We start from the raw sequence: 21146 nt of genomic DNA, 5'->3' as shown, positions 1-21146 counted from the left end.
AAACTACGGCCCGCAGGCCACATGCAGCCCCCAGGGGAGTCTGATCCTGCCCACCAGGTTTTTTGGGCAGTGAGCGCGGCCAAGGTGTTACAGTAGGAATTAGTAGTTCATATAGTCCGGCCCTCCAGCTCTCTGAGGGACCGTGATCTGGCCCCCACTTTAAAAAGTTTGAGGACCCCTGCATTAAGCTGTTCTCTTACCTGTATCTTTTTTTTTTTTTTAAATTAGCCCTCACCCAAGGATATTTTTCCCATTGATTTTTAGAAAGTGGAAAGGAGGAAGGGGTGAAGGAGAGAGAGAGAGAGGGAGAGAGAGAAACATGTGAGAGAGACACATCGGTTGGTTGTCTCCTTCACCTGTCCTGACTGGGGCCAGAGATCAACCTGTAACCCAGGTAAGCACCCTTGATCAGGAATCAAACCCGGGACCCTCTCGTACACAGGCAACACTCTAATCATTTAGCAACACCGACCAGGGCTTACCTCCATCCTTTTAATGCCTCCAACACCTCGCCCACCATAATAAGAGGCATCCACCGTAGGCCACTTTTTCTTAGGCAGACCATCATCATCTTCCTCCTGCAGAGACAGTGTGGACATGAAGGAGGCAAAGCACCATGCTGTAGGTATGTGTCCACTGTGGCAACATGGACAAAAGGAGACTGTCTGGGTGAAATGATCAAATAAAAGCAGACACCTCCAATAACAAAGTAATTCACAGTATTTCCTCCCATGATATAGTTTCAGAAGGCTTGCGATGTCAAACCAGGAACTTTAGACATCTTGCCTACATGGTTAAACTTTATGCTGGAGGTGGATATGTGTGTGTGTGTGTGTGATATCTATGAAACAGGCCTTCAAAATGCCTGGCACCCCTGGCCTAGAGCCATTTTCCAAAGGAGATACCTAAAATTTTATCATCCAAAACTGAACACAGCGGCACCAAGAACACAAGAAACTCCAAGAATAAAGCTGCTTTATTCACTAGGAAACAGAAATGGCTTGATGAGTCTCCTGCGCTTTTAAGTGACAGGAGGACAACCAGGAGAGGCCATCTAATTGAGCTTTTCCATCGCCCAGAAGAGGACATCAATGGAACTGAAGTTCTAGACAGGTTTCCTGATGCCTTGTCCCAGGATCTTCCCCCCACACTTGCACAGCCAGCTGCCTTCACACTCATCTCTTCCCTCCTGGCCCAGGACTTGCTGCCACCTCTATTTCTGGGCTCTGCTGGAGAAAAGAGGCGGGGCCAGCCTCCTGCGCATGTGCAGGGACCCGTGTTTCCACAACAGGAAATGCCAACACTTAAATCAGCTCCACGTGCTCTTGATCCACCAAGCCTGCCGTTTAAATCCCCTGACCTGAGCCTGCCTGCCAAACTCAAACAACAGCAGAAGACAACACAAAGGCCCAAGCTTTGACCAATGAGAGAGTTGGAATTTCCCTGCAGTTACCATGGCTCTGTTTACACATTCTAGAGTCCGGAGGGTTTTGCAATCTTCGGAGGAGAAGGGAATCTTTGATGTGTCTTTGGCCAAAAGTTGGTGGATTAAAATAACAGTCCCCAGCAATTCCACTAAGAAAACCGGCAGCACCCGAGGTGACCCTCACATCTAATGAAGTACAAGAGCTCTTGGCAAGCTGTCCTCACACTGCTCTTCAAGGATGTAGCAGGGAGGGGCACCGCCAATGTAGAAATACACTGTGATGATTGAATGACAGATGGATAAGCTGACTTGCTTTGTGTGAGCAAAGCCATAGGAATCAGGGGTTGGTGGGCAGTCGGCAGAAGACGAGCAGGAGAGTGGAACTGAGCTACCAGATCCCACCTGAGGAGATGGCTGAGATCCTCCCAGCAGCGGGAATGACAGTGATGCTACAGAAGAGGCTGCTTAATATTCTGTTAGGAGTTATTCATCGACTGCACTGTGTTGCAACCACATACTTTTAATCTTTCAGCAAAAGTCCCTATGCAGATGGCCTTGTGCCAGCAGTGCCTTTGGGGGAGTGTGGGACTTGAGTTTGTTTGATGGTGTCCAGCAAACGAAGAAGGGAGTTATCAGAGGAGACACAGAGCTTGGGGAGGAGTGCTGGTTTCCCCATCAGGGGAAGTTACTTTTAAATCTTAAAGGATGTGGCGGCCCCAGACATCCAGTTGGCTGATGTTTGGGTCACATTTCTCAGATGGGAGAGGACCATCTGACCTGCCTGTCCTCAGGTAGACCTGGGCATGTCCTCGGTCACAGTCCTGCTCTAGAAAGAAATAGCTGTAGACTCTGAGGTCAGAGGCTCTCATTGGGTTAGCCCCAAACTGGCTTAGTCCCATACTGCCCTCAGACACTGAACTTTTTTTGTCTTTCCAATCATGCCAGGGTTTTGTACCTCTCCATGTCCTGGACAACACCAGTCTTGATGTGAACAGCTCCCCCTGGAGTTGTGCATATAGATGGTGGCCCTCTTAGACTCAAGCTACAAATTCTTTAACATTCCTGCTTCTCTGATATCCAGATGGCCAGCTTGACCCAAATAGGCTCTCAAACCAAGAAGGTGATAGAGGGAACTATCTATGGAAAGGAGAATGTAACTGAAACAGAATCGAGCCCAAGGAAATAGTTTTAAATCAGCCTCTGAATCCGTTTAACATTTTGATGAACCATAACCCACCTTAAATCCTTGTGATAAGCCCTGATAGTTCCAAATAAGAACATTCTATTTGTCCATTCCATCTTTCACCCACTTGGCCACTGTGGCTGAGTCCTCTGAGCCAGTGCAGTGTGATATTTCGAGAAAAATAAGGAGGATATTGCTGTCAACACGATTGTTCACATTTATAGAGGAGTAAGTTTGGTGAGGGTGATGACATGAAGCATGGAAAGGGCAAAGGCCACAGGAACTCCAGGCCCAGGAGGCTCTGAAGGGCTGAACCTAAAGTAGAACTGGCTGCTGTGTCATCTGACGCCTTTGGGGATAAGCCAAAGAAGTCATCCTCAATGTCAGTCTTAGAGATTAATTCCTAGGAGTGAATTGAAAAACCCAGCAAACCCTTTGTTTGTAAATATAAAAATTCCAAATGACCTAAGATGTCCTTGATTTAAGCTGTAGAACATGTCATGGCACCAACACACCATGTCATCCCATACACACCGTGACTAAGGATGATGCAACGGATTTCTTGCATTCTTCAATAAAGAATAGTGTATTCATTTTTTTTTTTTAAGAAGTAATGTTTTTTTTTTTTTTTTTTAACTACTGAAATACTGAATACTGAATTCTGGGCCTGTTCTAGTACCCCTGTTTGGCATGTACACATGTATGTGCTTGTGTGAGTGTGTATCAGTGTGCAGTTGATGTCCACTGGCGGTAGGTTGGCCCTTCACCCCTCCAAAGGGGGAGGCTTCTCTGGCTGTCTGTGTAGACATAGCAGTGAGGGACCCCAGGACTGCTGGTTGGTCCTAGAAAACTTGTATAATTTTTCCATCACTCAGCTATTATCATCCAAAAAGTTTTTGGAGAAATTGTTAGGATCAGTGAGAGTGATAATAAACCTAAAAATAAGCTCATCATTCAAAGGGAGGTGCTTATTGTTAATTGGATGCATTCAATACACATCCCTCTCCCTCTTACACAGAGTCAGAAAGTCCATGGAACTACTCAGAACTAAATTAGCAGCTGAAGTGCTCCATTATTGGTTTCTCCCATAAACTACCAATTATTGGGAATAACTAGAAACTCAGTGAGGAAACCTCACTCTGCTGCCAATTAGAGAAGAAATGTCCTTCTCAGTTGTTAAAATTGAGTTTCCTTGTTTTTTCTGAGATCTTGGCATTTCAGTTAATTTTTCATTGATGCCCCTTTATCCAGAAGTATCACTGTTGGTTGCATGGAATCTCAAATAGTCATGGCTTTTTTTGTTGTGCATACTGATACTCCCTATTAAAGAGGATCATCGTGGAGTGCATTAAAAGTTGTGTTCATTCTTAAAGTTTAATTATTCACATAGATGTTTGTCTCTTGGGATACAATGCTAGTAGATCTGATGAAAGTTGGAATAACAGATCCTTGACTTGCTTACATGTGGATGGCAGAGAGTGACTTCATATAGCTAAAAATTGAGTGCTAAACAACATGTTAAGCTCTCTGAAGATGAATCAAGGATTAATTAGATATAGATTTTGATCTTTAACTAGCTAATGATCTTAAACATTGACGTAGAAGGAAGAGTCAATGAAGCATCCTAGGAATGCAGAAAAGGGAGAGATGAGTTGTGATGGAAGGAATGAAAGTGTGGTTTCAGAGAGAGTAGCACATGAGCAGTGCTTGAAGGGCTGGTGGGCTTTGAACACAGAGAGCTGGAGTGGAGAAGGCTGTCTGGATTTCAACTATGATTTCCAGGGCATAGTATAAAATACTCTGCGTGGGCTAAGTTATATTATCTGTTTTTGTGGGATTTCTTTATTATTATTATTTTTTTCTGCCAAAACACATTAGGTGGGCAATTGGGCTGCTTAATTTCCAGGGCCAAGGGACTCTCATGGCCAAGATGCATGCTAAGGTAATCAGCACTGCCTGCAGCCCGCTTGCCAGTACGGAAACTCATTTAGGTCTAGCACAGCCCTCTATTATTTTTTAAAAATATATATATATGTTTTATGGATTTTTTACAGAGAGAAAGAAACATCAATGAAAGAGAATCATCGATCAGCTGCCTCTTGCACACCCCCTACTGGGGATGTGCCCACAACCAATGTACATGCCCTTGACTGGAATCGAACCTGGGACCTTTCAGTCCGCAGGCCCGTGTTCTATCCACTGAGCCAAACCGGTTTTGGCTAGCACAACCCTTTAAGCCTCAAGCACCCCGACGTTGTCTTTCTGTGTCAAAAACCAGGTCTGCCTTCTTCAGGTGAGACTTCTCTAAGAATAGTAGGTGAATCTGGAAAAACTCATTTACTTCTCTTGCTTTCAGCTTCTTTCTTGGTATTTTTTTTTTAGGTTCGAGTCCTACTTTCCCTCCAAAATGGTAGTTCATCCTACACACACTTATAAACTTGTTCTGTGTGTGCAGTCCTGTGCTTAGATGTGGCAAGCCATACTCCACAGTCTTACACCTAAGTCTCCTGGCATATTTTGTCCACAGTAGCTGCCACGTCACCTTCCAAAGACAAACATAGAGGAAAGGGCAACGACTCCTCTAATTGAAAATAACGAGGGGAGGGAACAGGGCAAACAGACCAACCTCGTCAAGAGAGTGTCTTGACCTATTTTTCTTTGGAAGAACAAGAGACAGCTGCACGCAGCAGAAGCCCTGCCAAAGTGGAACCTGAGGGAACTAACCACGGTGCTTTCTCTTGAAAGATCAGCAAAAGGCTTTTGTGGATGTAAAGAGGGTGTTATTTTTTCCCTCCCTCCTCTTTGCACGGCAATGTAATTTCCTCCCCTGATTTCTGGGCAGGAAGTTAGCATTCCAACAAGATGTGCTTTAATTGATGGCAGCTATTAAATCCCTTGGCTTACATGCATATGGTTCAGGATATAAGAGCCACATGGAATTTTAAATGTAATCATGATTCTTTCTGTATGTAGGAAACTTGACAAAGACATTGGGAGGAGGAATGCTGAGGGGGTGGTGCTCAGTTTGCACACAACAGACCTTATGGGATTAAGGACCATGAACTAGAAACCTCATCATTCTAGCTTTTGGTCCCACTGGGTTTTCAGACCTGAACCCTGGTTTATAAATTGGCGAGCATTGCATCCAGGGTGGCCAGCTCTCCCGGAAGTGATCAGAGGCCCAGGAAAGCCACTGGCCAGGCACTCCTGCCTCCTCTTCCCCCATATGGTCCTCCTCACCATCAGCCTTCAATGCCTCCACTCTATTCTAACCCAGGCAAACTGCTCACTGGCCAACTTATGGTGGAGTCTAAGGTATTTTTTTTTCCTTCAAATGATGAGGATTTGAGAGCACGGCATATCCCCCTCCAATATATTTTCATTACTTTCTGGCAAATCTTTAGGTAACATTGTTTTAAATTAAAGAACAGGCAGTTCCTAGAATCACAGATTTTCCCTGATCTGCACACATAAAGCATAAGGGAGAAGAGATCCCTAAAGTGTCTCTTTTAGAGGAAAAATGATTATAGTGATAAAAACGTTTCTGTTTGCATCTCAAATTTTATCTGTGCAAGTAAAACCTTCCCAAGCCTCTGCCTATGACTCTCAGTTTAGTTCATTCCCGTTCATCTTTGGTTGGGAAAGAGCCGAAGATCTCCCTGCTGCTGCTTCACATGCACTGGGAGCCTGGGCCCAACTTAGCTCTGCTCTGCAGGGGCCCGAGTCTCAGCCCGGCCCACCCAGCTCTCCACCCCACTTCTGTTAACTGTCACTGGTCCCACCCTGCCCCTCTGGCTGCACCAGGCTCTGGCCACTCACCTCACTTTCCTCAGCAGGAGGTGGAGGCATCTCCTTGATAATCTGGAAAGAAAAAATAAAGAACAAGTCAGTGGAAATCTCCAGCCACCGGCTTTTCAAGAGGCTGCTCTCATGAGGTGTCTGGGTAGGGTGGCCATAATTGTCATTGAAACAGGCACAAGCAAGGCAGGCTTAATCAATGGCATGGTGTGTTTTTGTGGGCAGAGTAGCTCAGCTAGTTAAAGTATGGTCCAGGCTGAGGGTTCCATTCATAATGGTGTTTGTTCCATTCATAAAGGAAAAAATGCTTCATAGATAACAGTTTCATCTCTTATCCTAGGTAGCTATCATGCAAATTTATTCACTCATTAATTCATTCAGTCATTCATTCATGAAATCATTTACCCATCCATCCAACCAGCTACATATTTAACAAACAAAGGTACAGGACAGAAGTTAAGATGGTGCTGCAGAGAGGAGCCAGGGATGGACCCCGCGAGCTGGTGGTAGTTCTGTTAACTGTCACTGGTCCCAAGTAGCGCCCATCTAGGGAGGGTGTATGGTGTGAATATCAGGCAGATAAATTCTCAACAGTGGACAACAAAGAAGGGGTAGCCATGGTTTTTTTTTTTTTTCAGGGCCCTAAACTTAAAGGAGTACAAAGGTTTATACAGCAACATTGTAAGATTGTATTTTGCAGTTGCTCTGTCATTGGGGCGGAAAAGAGACATGTGGACACTATGGGTAGGCAGCATTTGGGGGCCCCTTCCATCCAACGAGAGGATGAGTGGCACATGGGAGAAGGACAGGGAAGAAGGACAGCTGGGTGGCAGTAAGCGGCCTCTCCTTACTTGTGTCCCCAACTTGCACACCCCCTTCACAAAAGGAAAGCCCTTGTAGTAATTAGAGTCTTTTACAAGGCAGTTTGGTCATTATCATGGTGACTCTACCATGCCTTTGGTAGCTTCCTCTTCTCATCTCAAGCTTATTAATGGAATGTTGGGCCAGCTACATATAAGACAGTCCTTTTCCTTAAGGAATTCTGGTAAATACAAAGCTCATTATACACTGCGGTGGCCAAATTATTATGATCTCTAAACACATAATAATCTGGCTACTCAATGTATATCCTATATAATAAAAGGCTAATATACAAATTGTCCCCTCAACCAGGAATTCGACCAGCAGGCAGGCAGGCCAACACCCATGTCCCCTCCCCGTGGCCAGGCTGGCCGGACCCCACCCATGCATGAATTCATGCACCAGACCAAGTGTCCTGATTATTATGTGTTCAGAGATCATAATAATATGGCAACTCAGTGTATATCTTTTGATGTTCTAGTGCCAGGGCTGGTGTGGATCAGTTGTGAATGGGTGCTTGGGCACTGCCCACTGGACCAGTTCCTTGATCTAGTTGGAAAGCTCTCCTAGCTGCAGAGCAGACTGCGTTCTAGGCATCAAGCTCTTGCCTACTAAGCACACATCTCCTCTGACTTAATGAGTATTCTGGGCTCTGATTCCCACTGTTATCATCTGGGCTACCACTATCTGTCATGTCATCTCTGTATGCTGAGACAGGCTACTGGCTTGAGGCTCTATTAACACTGGCCTGGGGACTGAGACTCCACTCATCTAAAAGGACAGCATTCAATTAATTAAGGACAACAGAGGTTAAGCCCTCCAGGGGTTCCAAGCTATCATTTCATCTGCCTCCACTTCCTGGCCATTGTGGGAAGTCTGCTGAAGGTCTCTGGAAAGCATGAAGCCATGATTTTGCTCACCCACTCAACACTGGCTCCGAATTTCTTAAGGAAAATCTCTGGGGAGGGCCATTCCTGCCCAGAGCTGATTTCTCATCATCCCAGAGGGACTGATGATTTAAAAACAGGAAATGCCTGGGAATGGGAGGGAAGGTGGGAGGCTGGGGACAGCCATCTAGAATGTGTCTCCTCTCTATGGGCAGGGTTAGGGAGCGGAAGAAGAGGGGGCAGGACATTTGGGAAGACAGACAGATAATGACAGGGGTGCATGGGAAGGACCGTGGATATCTGGAGGTTCGGTACAGAGCAGCTGAGCTTCTGTCTTGATGGGGCTCCCAGCTTCCTCCCTCACTGCATGGCAGCACAGTGGAGCTGTCTGAGCAACCCCAGACCTGCCCTTCTCTTACTGTGAAGATCTGACAAGTTCTTGAGCCTCCCTGAGCTCCACTGTCCTCATCTGTCAAACATTAACCTTGCAGGAATCGAGTCACGAAGAGCAATCGTATTTGTAAAACACCTGGTATACAGTGGGTGCTCAATCAATGGCTCAGACTGTTATTCTTCTTCTCCTTTTCCTTTCTCGTCGTCTCTGTGTCTTGTCTTTATTGCATCTTTAACAAAGGCTTCACTTAAACCCCTGTGTGAACTAAAAGGCTATGTATGGCCAATTCCAGACGGAGCAGCTTAGAGGCCAGGAGTGACAGTAGGCTGGTGTTCAGACAGTGGCCAGGGGCTACAGGAGGCCAGCCAACAGCAGGTTTCGCCACATATGTGTGGGCACGTGCCACCAGCGAGGAAGGGCCGCAGCAAGTGGCCCACCACCCCAACCAACCCATCTATGGGTTGCCATTCAAGCAGTGTCCCAAGGGGAAACCAAAAGACAGTGCCAACATACTCCATTTAGTATTAATCAAAGGTGGACTAATTTATAATCCAGATTTCACGCTGACTCGCTGTACACTGGGCACTTGAGCTTCTGGAAAAATGCCACCATGTTCAGGTTAACAGGGTTTAGGCACCTCCAATCTGGTCTCATTGGTTGGGTGTCTGACTATATTCATCAGGAATGAGGAAGAAGTCTTCCTAATTCCCTAATGCTTCACAGCATCCCCCCTCCCTTCTTCCCCCTCTCCCCATCACCAGTCTTCCATCGGGCTCAGGGAGCAGCTCCCATAGGGGAATGTTTCAAAGTGTGATCTAGACAGGCTAAGTTGAAGTCATGATTTTTCCAAGCATTGAAACTGGATAGACTATGAGCCAAACCCTCCTGCCAAGACCGGCATACGGGCCACCCAAAGAAGTGACCTAAGCACAGGGACACATCAGCCTTCTCCACCCCCCTCCCCCCCGGCCCCCCCTCCCAGTCCAGAGGACACGTTGCCTGGTGGAGCAGGTGGGCAGCTTTTGAATTCAGTGCTGCTGCCTCCTTGTTGTGCAGTGGCCCAGGGTTCACAGGATAAAATGCTAACTACCCCCCCCCCCCCCCCCCCCGCTACCGCCCCATGCACCTCCCCTGGGAAGTCTGTGACCTCATAGAACAAGCAAGGCCCTGTTCGTGGGGTCTCAGGTAACCTGGTTTTTTATTATTTTTATTATTATTATTATTTTTTTTTTTTTTGTGTGTGTGTGTGTTTTAATAGCACTGTCAACGGTAATTAAAAGGTTAATTGCATAATTCTTTGCTTCCACGTAATTTGACTAGAAAGTATTTCCAACAAGAATGCAAACTAGATTCCACGGAGCACTACCAAGCTTAGGCTCGATTTGGCCCACTCCCTTCTCAGAAGGTTCTGGGAGCTTCCTCTTGGTTGGGAGTGGGCTCATAGGCTCTTTTCTCATGAGAAGGATCACATTAAAGATAGGTAAGCTTGAAAGGACTCTTAATCAAATGTTTAAAAAGAAAATTCCGCCGAAACCGGTTTGGCTCAATGGATAGAGCGTCGGCTTGGGGACTGAAGGGTCCCGGGTTCGATTCCGGTCAAGGGCATGTACCTTGGTTGCAGGCATATCCCCAGTAGGGGGTGATGCAAGAGGCAGCTGATCGATGACTCTCATCGATGTTTCTAACTCTGTATCTCTCTCCCTTCCTCTCTGTACAAAATCAATAAAATATATTTAAAAAATAAATAAATAAATAAAATAAAAAGAAAATTCCTCAACCAACGTATCTATAAACACAACATGGTAGAAGCAAATGGCAGCATGAATCTGGGAATATTTTTTGCATTTCTCCTCTTGAGGCACACCCCACCCCATCATGTACTGTCTTATGTATTGTGTATTGTGGATGGGCAGAAAGTGCCCATTTGCCTCCTTGGAGTAGCTGCCCTAGAGTTACTTGGCATTAATGGGTGGACTGGTGAAGTAAATGGGAGTAAGAAAAATGAGGCGGGATATGGAACTTCTGAATTCTAGTAATGTTTCTTTGCTACCTGGGAATTTCTTGAAACTGTCTCTGTTGTACACTGGGAGATAAGCTTCTTCTCCCCACTGTTAGCCCTGATTTTAGCCATCTTTGTTTAGGTAGACATGAGATGGGGTCAGATTTGACAATGAATATTCTATGGGTTAAGGAAAGAGATCCAGAAAAGACCAGGTAGAATCTTATTAAATTGAAATCTTACTGGCAAATGTAAGTCAGAACAAAATCACGTTTTCACGTACGCCTCTTAGTTTGGCTGCTGGAAATAGTCATGTGGGAAGATGTGGAGATATCGTTATGTTGGAATAAATACAGCAGGAAGATCACACATGCCCAGGTCCTGCCTGACACCTCGGAACTTATTCTAGCTTTATGAGTCAAGTTCAACCATTTAGGTCTCCATAAAGCTCTTTCTTAAAATTTATTTTATAAAACGTGAAGGTGAAATTAAGCACATGGTGAGTTCATTACACTTGTTTCTTTTTCTCCAGAAGTATCCAAGCGCAGCTTTTAGATTGTATGATTTGATTCTGGTCACCTGATTCATTCTTGCTATCACTTTGCTGCTATAGTCCTGGGCCATGGAATAGAGAACACAGTCTACCCTCTTCCTCCTCCCAGGCAATAGCCACCCTGGCTCACTAGATGTTGCATTTAAAGTCACGAGTGACGTAATTTTACCATGAGATGAACTGCCAATAAAAATTTTAGTTAACACTTTAGGAACAGCTTTTTTGTCCAGTGCAACTGATTTTTCTAGAATATTCGCTTATTTCAATTAGCCAATTTCAATTAGCCTGAAAACTTGACTACTATTTTACTGTCATGAGTGAGGGCAACATGCTGGCTGCATCAGAAGCACGCACCGTGGGTTAAAGAAAAGGCTAAACTGCTGACAACAGCAGAACAGTACTTTCCTGGCACTTGGTCTGATTTGGAACCCCACAAATAACTTTTTTTTTTTGTTGTTATGAAAAGAGAAACTTGGCAAAACAACAAAGGCTGGGTTTCTATTTTAAGCCGGTGCAGAGGAATAACAAGACTATGAGTCACCGCCATCCACCTCTGTTGTGACACTCCGATCTAAGAATGTCCTTCCTTCCGTCCTGTCTCCGTAACGCAAAGCCACAGTGCTACATCACACTCATCCACCAGGAGAGTTCGTGTGTTTATTTTTTTAAAAAATCAAGGAAAAGGGCTACATTCACTGCAGCATTATTTTCATTAAAAATATAAGATGCTTCAAATGGTGAGGTCTTTTTAGTTTATTTTTAATTTTTAAAAGGGTATTGTTTTATAAGATTGCACAGTTTTGAATGATCTGCTCTGAACCTCTCCCCCTCCACTAGTCCAGTTATTTTCATGGGGCTGAAATTCCATATGCAGTGATATTTTTTAGGAACAGCCTTCGTTTTATAGGAAAAGTGATGGAATCTAAAGAACTTTTGGTGCATCTGCTACTTAACAACTATTGTTAACTCTGGAGACAGAAAGGAGAGACCGTTGGCTGGGCCTGAGTTCCTCATCTGATTTCTGGTCTTTTGTACTTTCCATGTTTAGTAAAAGCCCAAGGAGCCTGAGTAATCATATCCCTTGGGCTTTTGGTAATTTTGGATTATGAGCTCATGTGTAGTTTGTGTTTACCTATGGGAATCCTATGAGGACTGGGCTTTGGAATCAACCTGCCAGAGAGGTCTCAAGTTTCCTTCTGCAGATTCCTAAACACTTCCACACTGGGACCTTCTCAGCTTGTAATTTACAGAACTCCAAGTAGTACGTACATATTTGAACTTTAAAACTGAGAGGATATGGTTCTGAATTCTTACACACACACACACACACACACACACACACACACACACCAAATGCATAGCCCATTCTTTCACTTAAGGTCCCAATTTTAGGCAGAAGACTCAATTCCAGCTCCCAAACTTTTGTGGGCCTATCTATGTAGGGCTATTAGACCAAATGTCTGGGTAATTAAGATCAGAATAGCTCTCCTAGGACCACTATTGCTTTAAGGCCAGCTAACCATCATATTTCCAGATCTGCCTTTATTTTAGCCCTGGAAATGTCCCCTATTTTCTTGTAATGTTTGGTTATGCAGTCCACTGTATCTCCAATTAAGTGTAATTGATTTTTCACAAATGGTTACCTCTTGCATGCTCAGAGAGGAAGCTCAAATAAGTGTATTTAGATGGTTAAAGATATTTGAAGCCTTTGATTGAAACACTGCATATCCTGGGACTTCTAAGCTCACCTCTTAACACCACCTCTTCTGCTGCCTCCCTGGCCTCAAAGGTTCTGTGGGAGGAGGAGCCCCCAGAACAGAACTGTGTGCAGAAGGAAGGCCAATCGAGATCTAAAAGGCCATCTGAAGAAGGTTTACTGTCTTAGACAGAAGGAGATGCTTGCTCTCTTGCTTTCACATTCTAGACTTCCATTCTGATTCCTAGTCCTTAGAATAAATACACTTCTAATTAAAATCAAGAAACCGGGGAAAAATAGGCGACTGGATGTGGAAAGTGCCTATGAAGTATGAGATGCTAGCTAATGTTAGACAAATGACTCTTACTACTATAGAAACGGTATAAATTTAGTAGAAACCTCCCAGCTGATTAGAGTAGGGTAATGCTGGCCACGGGCTGCCTGAATGCAGTGGTGTTACACTATAGAAGTTTATCAAAGGCCAATGCCAAGTATTGATCTAGAACACAGTACAAGAAATTTTCAAAGAAATGAGCTTTTTTTTTTTTTAAACTCAAACTTTAAATAATTTTTGGCTTCTCCTCTCATCTTTCTTAAGATTGGGATTGTTTAGAAGGCCACGTTCGCCAATAAATAAAGTGAGAATAGTGGCAGGAATTTCCTCGTTCCTGTTTATAAAGGCTAAGGGATTTGCATGGCAATTTAAAATAATGGCAATGCAGTCTCCATTAGATAATATGTATGTCAGAGTCACTGCAAAACTCTAAGTGAGACAGTGAAAAATAACAACCACCACGAATTCAGATTCCCTGAGGCTCGGAGGAGGAGGGTCTGATCCGCCTGGGTTATAGGTAAGGTGATGCCAGCTACAGGGAGTGCCTGTGGGACCTGAGCAGGGCACAAGGGGACAGGAGGTGTTGGTACTGTTCATTGTACATTCAAGCTTTTTGGCAAGGACTCAGCCTTTGAGGAGGGCAGGGAAAATGTTGCACCTCAGAACTCAGGAATCGGCTGCTTTAACATTCTCTAGGGTTATGTTTTATACACAGTTTTTGGAAGAATACACATGTCCTTTCAGATGTCTGTATGTCAATGGGTGGGAATAGGGATAGTCCAAGGAAAGGTTCCAAGGTCAAAATAAGTTTAGAGATTCACAATGCAAATTATTCTCCTAAAGGCTCTGAGAAGTCCTACAGTGAAGATTGAGTTTAATGGTCTCTTCCAAACTTATTGTCTAAATCCCTTGTGTTTTTGATGTGTAACCAGGTTTGAGAATTACAGACCAGGGAATCTTAGTCTGGAAAGGAAAGAGCAGACTCACTTATAGAAGGTATGAATATAAGGTAACCTTAGAGACAATATGATCCCAATTTCTTAATTTTTCACCTAAAGAAATTAAGGTTCAAAGGATTTACCTTGAATTGATTAGAAAAAGATCTCCACTTATCTTTATTTTTAATTAATTATTATTCTTTTTAATCCTCACCCAAATATATATTTCTATTGATTTTTTTTTTTTTATGAGAGAGTGGAAGGGAGAGAGAAGGGGGCGAGAAAGAGAGAGAAACATCGATGTGAGAGAGACACATCGGTTGGTTGTCTCCCACACATACCCTGACCTGGGTTGGAGATTGAGCCTGCAACCGAGGTATGTGCCCTCGACCAGGAATTGAACCTGAGACCCTTTAGTCTGCAGGTTGACGCTCTAACCATTGAGAAAAACCAGCTAGGGGGGAACCCATTTGTCTTTAATGATAGCGCACACCTTTCCAGTTCACCAGCAGGGGAAAGGAGGTGGTGGGTGGGCTACCAGGCAAGTTGTGAGGCCAGCTGGGTGGGAGTGAGGGAAGCCATGAGGGCAAGGTGAACAAGAGCACAGACTGGTGTGTGGGGCGTGGGCTGCGGAACTCCAGAGGTGAGGGCAGGCCACGGCAGAGCTCAGTGTGTCAGTGAGAAATAAGCTTGTCAGCTGCAGGGGGAGGCGTGTCCACATGAGAAAGGGTGGAGGCTGGAGCGGACTCCAGGGAGCACGACGGGTCTAGGCAAAGGAGCTGCCTGTACTAGTCAGGCTGCTATTAAACAAACTGTCAGTAAATCCCTTTGGTGAGGTTAGGCTTGAAAATTAAATGTTACGCTTAAAGGTACAGAGAACATTACCTGAAGACTTTATTTTTATTTCATTTAAGGCACATCAACTTCCTGATTCATTTTTGCCTTTTGCAATTTGTCATTGGAGATATCCAAAGGGCATATATGTTGAACTATCCTTAAAATTCAGTAGTGAGTTAAACGTGATCTTCTACATAAATTCTTTAAAAACTTAACTGTTCATAAGAGACCTACAAGGCCATTACAAACAAAACAAAGAACAGAACTCTGTTTATATGGGGAGAATGTGTGAGTGCACACACACTCTCCTGTCCCAGCAAACCGAATAAAAATAGTTGCCATTATTTGAACAGGAATATGATGATTTGATTTGAGTTAGTGTGATTTATTAGTGGGATTGCAGAGAATTGCAACTTGACTGCAAGATCTCCCCTCCCTTTTACTTGTGGAAAAAACACATAACAAAATTTATCATCTCCATCATTTTTAAGTATATAGTCTAGGAGCGTTGGGGGAGAGAGCAGTCAGCAGTGCCTACAGCTGTTATAGAATGAGGAATGAGCAGAGACCACTGCCCAGGGAATTCCCTTGCCAGAAATGGACTGGAGAAATCATGGGGTTGGAGGCCAGGCCGCAGCGGGCTGAAGGGAACGGGAGGAATTGCGGAGTGTCTGCAAAGAAGTTTGCAGACGAAAGGAAGGGAGAAAGAAGCGAGTAGCTTGAAGGGGAAAGCAAGTCTGAGCCATTTTGAAGGGTGGAGGAGGCTGGCATACTTTTGTAGGCAGAGGGGGGGAAGACTGTGGCAAGGAACGATACCGGAGGCAGGGATGAAGTGAGAGGGGACACAAAATGAAGAACACAGTGGAAACAGGGAGAAGGGACAACTGCTTCTGAGAGAGGGTGTTGGAGGAGGCCATTCACGAACGTGTTACCTGAAGTGGAAGGGTTTCTCACAGGACAGCTTCTGCTTTTTCACTGAGACAGAGGAGCAATTGTCTACGAAGAACAGAAGAGCCAGAGGGAGGACGGGGATCTCTGGGACAGTGGCAAGCACTTGGGAGAGGTGGTGTGAGGATGAAATATGAGGCTCCAGGAAGATGAGATAAAATGGGCTAAGCATGCTGAAAGCCTCCTGAGTGTGCAGTGGCCCCATCAGCATGCTGGGCTGGCAGTTCTCTCCAGACGTGATCAGCATCCTGGGAGCGAAGAGGAGACTACACACCATTGCTAGTCCGAGGTGTAGGGGTGAGCAGGGCAAGTGAGGTGGGAGTTAGGGAGTTGAGGGTATTCATGAGAGCATTCAGTAGATTGAAAGACCATGCAGGAGGCATTTATTCCATCCCCCAGATGTCTGATTTGGAGGAGCCAGTCCCCAGTGTCCATCAGACTCTATCAGTGTCTTGCTACCTGCTGAAATTTAGGCAGATGTGATGGTCTTTGTTGTCCACAAGCAGCTACCGGCCTAGCTGGGCTGCAGGCTCACAGCAGGCACTGCCTCTTGGCTGTCTACACCCTCAGGGCTGCCTGAATTTTCTGGAACAGGTTAGTCCTCTAACATCACTGATTTATTGTTGTCTTTTTCTCTATATATACATTCAAGCCATTCGTACATTTACTCTCCTAATACATTACAACTCCTTTTTCAGGGTCCTCTTCTCATTCAGATTTCCTAGTTTTCCTTCTTTTAAAGTTCAATTTAGAGATTTCAGTCGTATTGGACCAAACTTATGAGTAGATGGAATGGCCATGGCATGGCTTAGAGGGTCTGGCCAGGCCCCTGGTGAAACTGAGGCAGGGCTTCATTGATTGTTTAGACAAAATATTGAACCCATTGAATTCCTTTTTTGAAAATGCAAATAAGCCCAGGGGGCATAGTGCAGTGCCTCTTTCCTTTTCACTGTGGGTGCTTTTGTGCCAATGAATAAGTGCTGGAATCTTAGAAGCCAAAGGTTTACCCAAGGACACCAAGGGCCAAGGTGGAAATCACCAAAGGTTTTGAACCAGAATCTGGCCATTTTCTCTCTCTCTCTCTCTCTCTCTCTCTCTCTCTCTCTCTCTCTCTCTCTCTCTCTCTCTCTCTCTCTCTCTTGTCAGAAGATAAGAACCTAGGTGGGAGTGGGGTCCTTTAGGAAAGGCAATGGATAGCAGCAGTTGCTCTCACCCATCAGATTTCTTCTTCCACACAGAGCCAGAGGAAGCCAGAGGATGCTGAGGCAGAGGGCAGGCCTGCCAGTAACCACCATGCCTGGTCTGGTCATTACATGTAAAATATCTTTATGCTTAGTAAACAGGGACCTGAGTACCTGCCCTTCTACCCCGGCCACCCGCTGGGGCTTCTTGGACAACCCTGGCCTTCATGTTCCATCAAACAGCTATGAAAAGGGTAATATTTGGCTCAGGTGGGATTGGAGTTTGGGGCCTTGCAACTGGAGTTGTTGAATAATTTGACTCCCAGAGAGAATTTTGCAGAAATCGAAGGAAGGGGCTCAGCGGAGACAAACCTCCTGTACTCCACATTATGTAGGCCTCTTCTACTCTCTGGCTCGTTCCCATCCTTGAGAGGCAGTTATGGTGCCAGGTCATGGGCATTTCTCACTCTTGGGGCAGGATGGGGAGGGTGACAGAGGAAGGTTTCAGGCCATATTTACAAGGACACCTTTCACTAGTCCCAACATTGTGGTGAGGAGTGGGTGAGGGTGGGAGCCATATTTGGCCTCCTCCCTGCATACTCTCTCTAGAAAACACCCAGCTGTATCCTGTCCCCTTCAGAGCATCATTACTCATCAAGGAAGCAAGTGATAAATTTGGTTTGGGGTCACATCAAGCATCTGAAGTAAGGGCGAAGACAGTTTTTATAGGCATCATAAGTAGGAAAATTAATCTCCAGGATCTTTCCTTGGAAAGAAATCTTTCAGGATTTACAAAATCAGACATGAAGACATTCTGGCTGCCTTCCAAAGCAACAGGGTCTTAACCAGATACATTCATTGAAAAATATTTTGAATATTGCAAAATAATATGGCCTTGATGACGCTGCTTCCAATAATAAAAGACATTAATTTAGAGACATTTCCATGCAAATAAAAACCATAATGAGATATCACCTCATTGCAAAGACAAGAGGTAACGAGTGCTGGTGAGGATGTGGAGGAAAGGGAACCCTGGTGCACTGTTGGTGAAAATATAATTTGGTGCAGCCACTGTGGAAAACAGTAAGGAGGTTCCTCAAAAAATAAAAAATAGAACTACCATATGACCCAGCATTTCCACTTCTGGGTTTTTATCCAAAAGAAATAAAATCACTATCCTAAAGAGATAATTGCAGCATTACCCAAGACAGGAAAACAACCTAAGTGTTGGACAGATGACTGGATAAAGGAGATGTGATTTATATATAACATTATATATTAACAATGAAACACTACTATTATTTATATTGCATATATATATATATATATATATATATATATATATAATCATACTACTTACCCATAAAAAACAAACCAAACAAAAAATTATCCAGCCATTTTTGACATGGATAGACCCCGAGGGCATTATGTTAAATAAAGTAAGTCAGGCAGAGAAAGACAAATACTGTACAAATACTGTATGATCTCACTTCTATGTGAATCTAAAAAAAAAAAAAAAAAAAAAAAAAAAAGAAGAAGAATGAAGTCATAGGAACAGAGACCAGGTTTGTGGTTGCCCGAGGCAGGAGGATGGAAGGTGTGGGTACTGGGTGAAGGTGATCAAAAGATACAAACTTCTATTATGAGTAAGTTCTGGGATGTAATGCACAACCTGATGGCTTTAGTTAATATACTGCATTGTTTATTTGGCAGTTGCTGAGAGTAGATCTTAAAAGTTTTCATCACAAGGGAGTAAATTTGTAACTGACGTGATGGGTGTTAATTAAACTTACTGTGGTGATCATTTTGCAATATAACATATATCATTATGTTACATTGTACACCTTATACAATGTTATATGTCAATTATATCTCAAGAAAACTGGAAAAAAGATTTCCCACTAATTTAAATTGAATGACATATAATACAGTAAAATATTCCTATTATAGTAAATATTTTTAAGTATTAATGGTAGTACACAGCACTTAACTACTGTATGTGTAAGGTGCTATTTCTAAGTAATACATACATACACATACACACACACTAAATATATTTGTGTATATCTATAATAATAAAAGTGTAATATGAAAATTGACCAAATGGCTGAACAGCAGAATGACCATCCGAATGACCTTCTGGATGACCTTCTGGATGAAGCCAGGGCTGTGAGGGTGGCCAAGGCAGCTGAGGCTGTAAAGGCCTACTCTTTTTTTTTTTTAATTTTTAAAATTAAATTATTATCTGTGTACATATTTTAACATTGCCCCCCCCCCCATACATACCCTCCCTCCCCAGAGTTTCATGTCCATTGGTTGTACTTATATGTATGTATACAAGTCCTTCAGTTGATCTCTTATCTACCTCAGATCTCCCTCCCCTCCCCGCTGTAATTTGACAGTCTGCTTGTTGCTTTACTGTCTTTATATCTGTCTTTTGGTTCATTAGTTTATAATGTTCTTTAATATTCATAAATGAGTGAGGTCATGTGGTATTTCTCTTTCATTGACTGGCTTATTTCACTCAGCATGATATTCTCCAATTCTATCCAGGTTGCTGCAAATGATGAGAATTCCTTCTTTTTTATGGCAGCATAGTATTCCATTGTGTAGATGTACCATAGTTTTTTTTATCTAATCCTCTGCTGACGGGCACCTAGGCTGTTTCCAGATTCTAGCTATTGTAGATTGTGCTGCTATGAACATAGGGGTGCATATATCCTTTCTGATTGGTGTTTCTAGTTTCTTGGGATATATTCCTAGGAGTGGGATTACTGGGTCAAATGGGAGTTCCATTTTCAGTTTTTTGAGGAAACTCCACACTGTTCTCCACAGTGGTTGCACCAGTCTGCATTCCCACCAGCAGTGCACGAGGGTTCCTTTTTCTCCGCAACCTCGCCAACACTTGTCGTTTGTTGATTTGTTGATGTTGGCCGTTCTGACAGGTGTGAGATGGTACCGCATTGTTGTTTTGATTTGCATCTCTCAAAGGCCTACTCTTGCACGAATTTTGTGCATTGGGCCTCTGATATATATATCATCTACCTGTAAGGTTGGTGTTCTTATTGTCCTTACTATACAAATGAGGAAACTGGGGCACAGAGAGGCCAAGTAACTTGTCACTAGTTAAGTGGTGAAACCTTGCTTGGTTGCTTTACTGTTCCTTGCCCAGAGGTAACTTTTTAATCATCAAAGGGACAAGGTGAACAAGAGTGATGCCTACTACAACAGAAGACCTGGTTTCACTGCCTGTTGCCAGCATCAGGAACCCTGGCTACCTGCTTTTTTAAGAGCTCATTGCCAAGTTCTCCCTCCCCAATTCCAGACCTGAAAATGTCCCTTTAAAAAAAATTTTTGAATCACTATAGAAAGTACTCTGGCCCACTCATGATTTCCCCCTACCCTCATCCCCCCAACTAAAATGGCTGTGCAGCCACAGGTATTAAAACAACACCTAACTCTTGGGGCTACTATGGTAGGAACCAGTTTAACATGCTGGTGAGATCAGGCCCATCTGGATTCCATTAGTTGACCCCAGACTCCCACAGGTCCTGAACCCCACCCTGCACACACCCGCTCTTGTCTGCTGTACGTCGTCTCTTTCCCTCAACACCAGGGGCTTCTGTTGATGCAAGAGCCTCTCTCCTTCCACAAGTTCCTGCCACAAGGATGCACCTTTTGGCAGAGTGTCTAATCTCCTTCATTCCCCTTCTTTGGATTGTCACTCCAAGGTCCTCCCCTTCTCTTCACATCTAGCACTCCGAGGTTATGGTCTTGGTTCAGCTCAGTTCTCCAGACAGATGTGAGACCCCTGCACTGTGTGCTGAGTGCTGGTGTTTCAGAGATAACATGTGACAAGCTCTTGGCTAGAAATTCTCCCCATGGATGCCCCCACAGGACCTTCCTGGGAAGAACTAAGACATAGGAAATGGAAGGTGCCAATGGCAGCTGGGCAGCACTCTCTTCGAGCCCAACTTTTTTTCTTTTCTTTTGGCTATTACTTTGTTTGGGCTTTTTCCAGTCTAGGGGCCAAGGAATAGAAATGGATAATGAGGCAATATCATTTGGGCGTGGCAGATGAAGGCGGCTTCTTCCAGGCCCTAAGCTATTC

At 44.1% G+C, this 21146-nt stretch overlaps 1 protein-coding gene across 1 annotated transcript in view; it reads right to left on the bottom strand.

Moving 5' to 3' along the window:
- The window catches only part of ANTXR1 (ANTXR cell adhesion molecule 1), a 208677-nt gene that overhangs the window by 56431 nt on the left and 131100 nt on the right, over positions 1–21146 (bottom strand). Inside the window, exons 14-15 of the mRNA XM_084901202.1 lie at positions 6429–6470; positions 483–578 (exon numbers count right to left, since the gene is read on the bottom strand). Of these exons, the coding sequence (XP_084757328.1) occupies positions 483–578; positions 6429–6470 (138 nt within the window). The remainder of the gene's footprint in view (positions 1–482; positions 579–6428; positions 6471–21146) is intronic.

The sequence above is a fragment of the Pipistrellus hanaki genome, assembly GCF_964339955.1.
Source record: "Pipistrellus hanaki genome assembly, chromosome: 12".
NCBI classification, from domain to species: Eukaryota; Metazoa; Chordata; class Mammalia; order Chiroptera; family Vespertilionidae; genus Pipistrellus; species Pipistrellus hanaki.
Note: the sequence above shows the minus strand (reverse complement) of the source record. Positions and strands in the feature narration are given on the sequence as shown.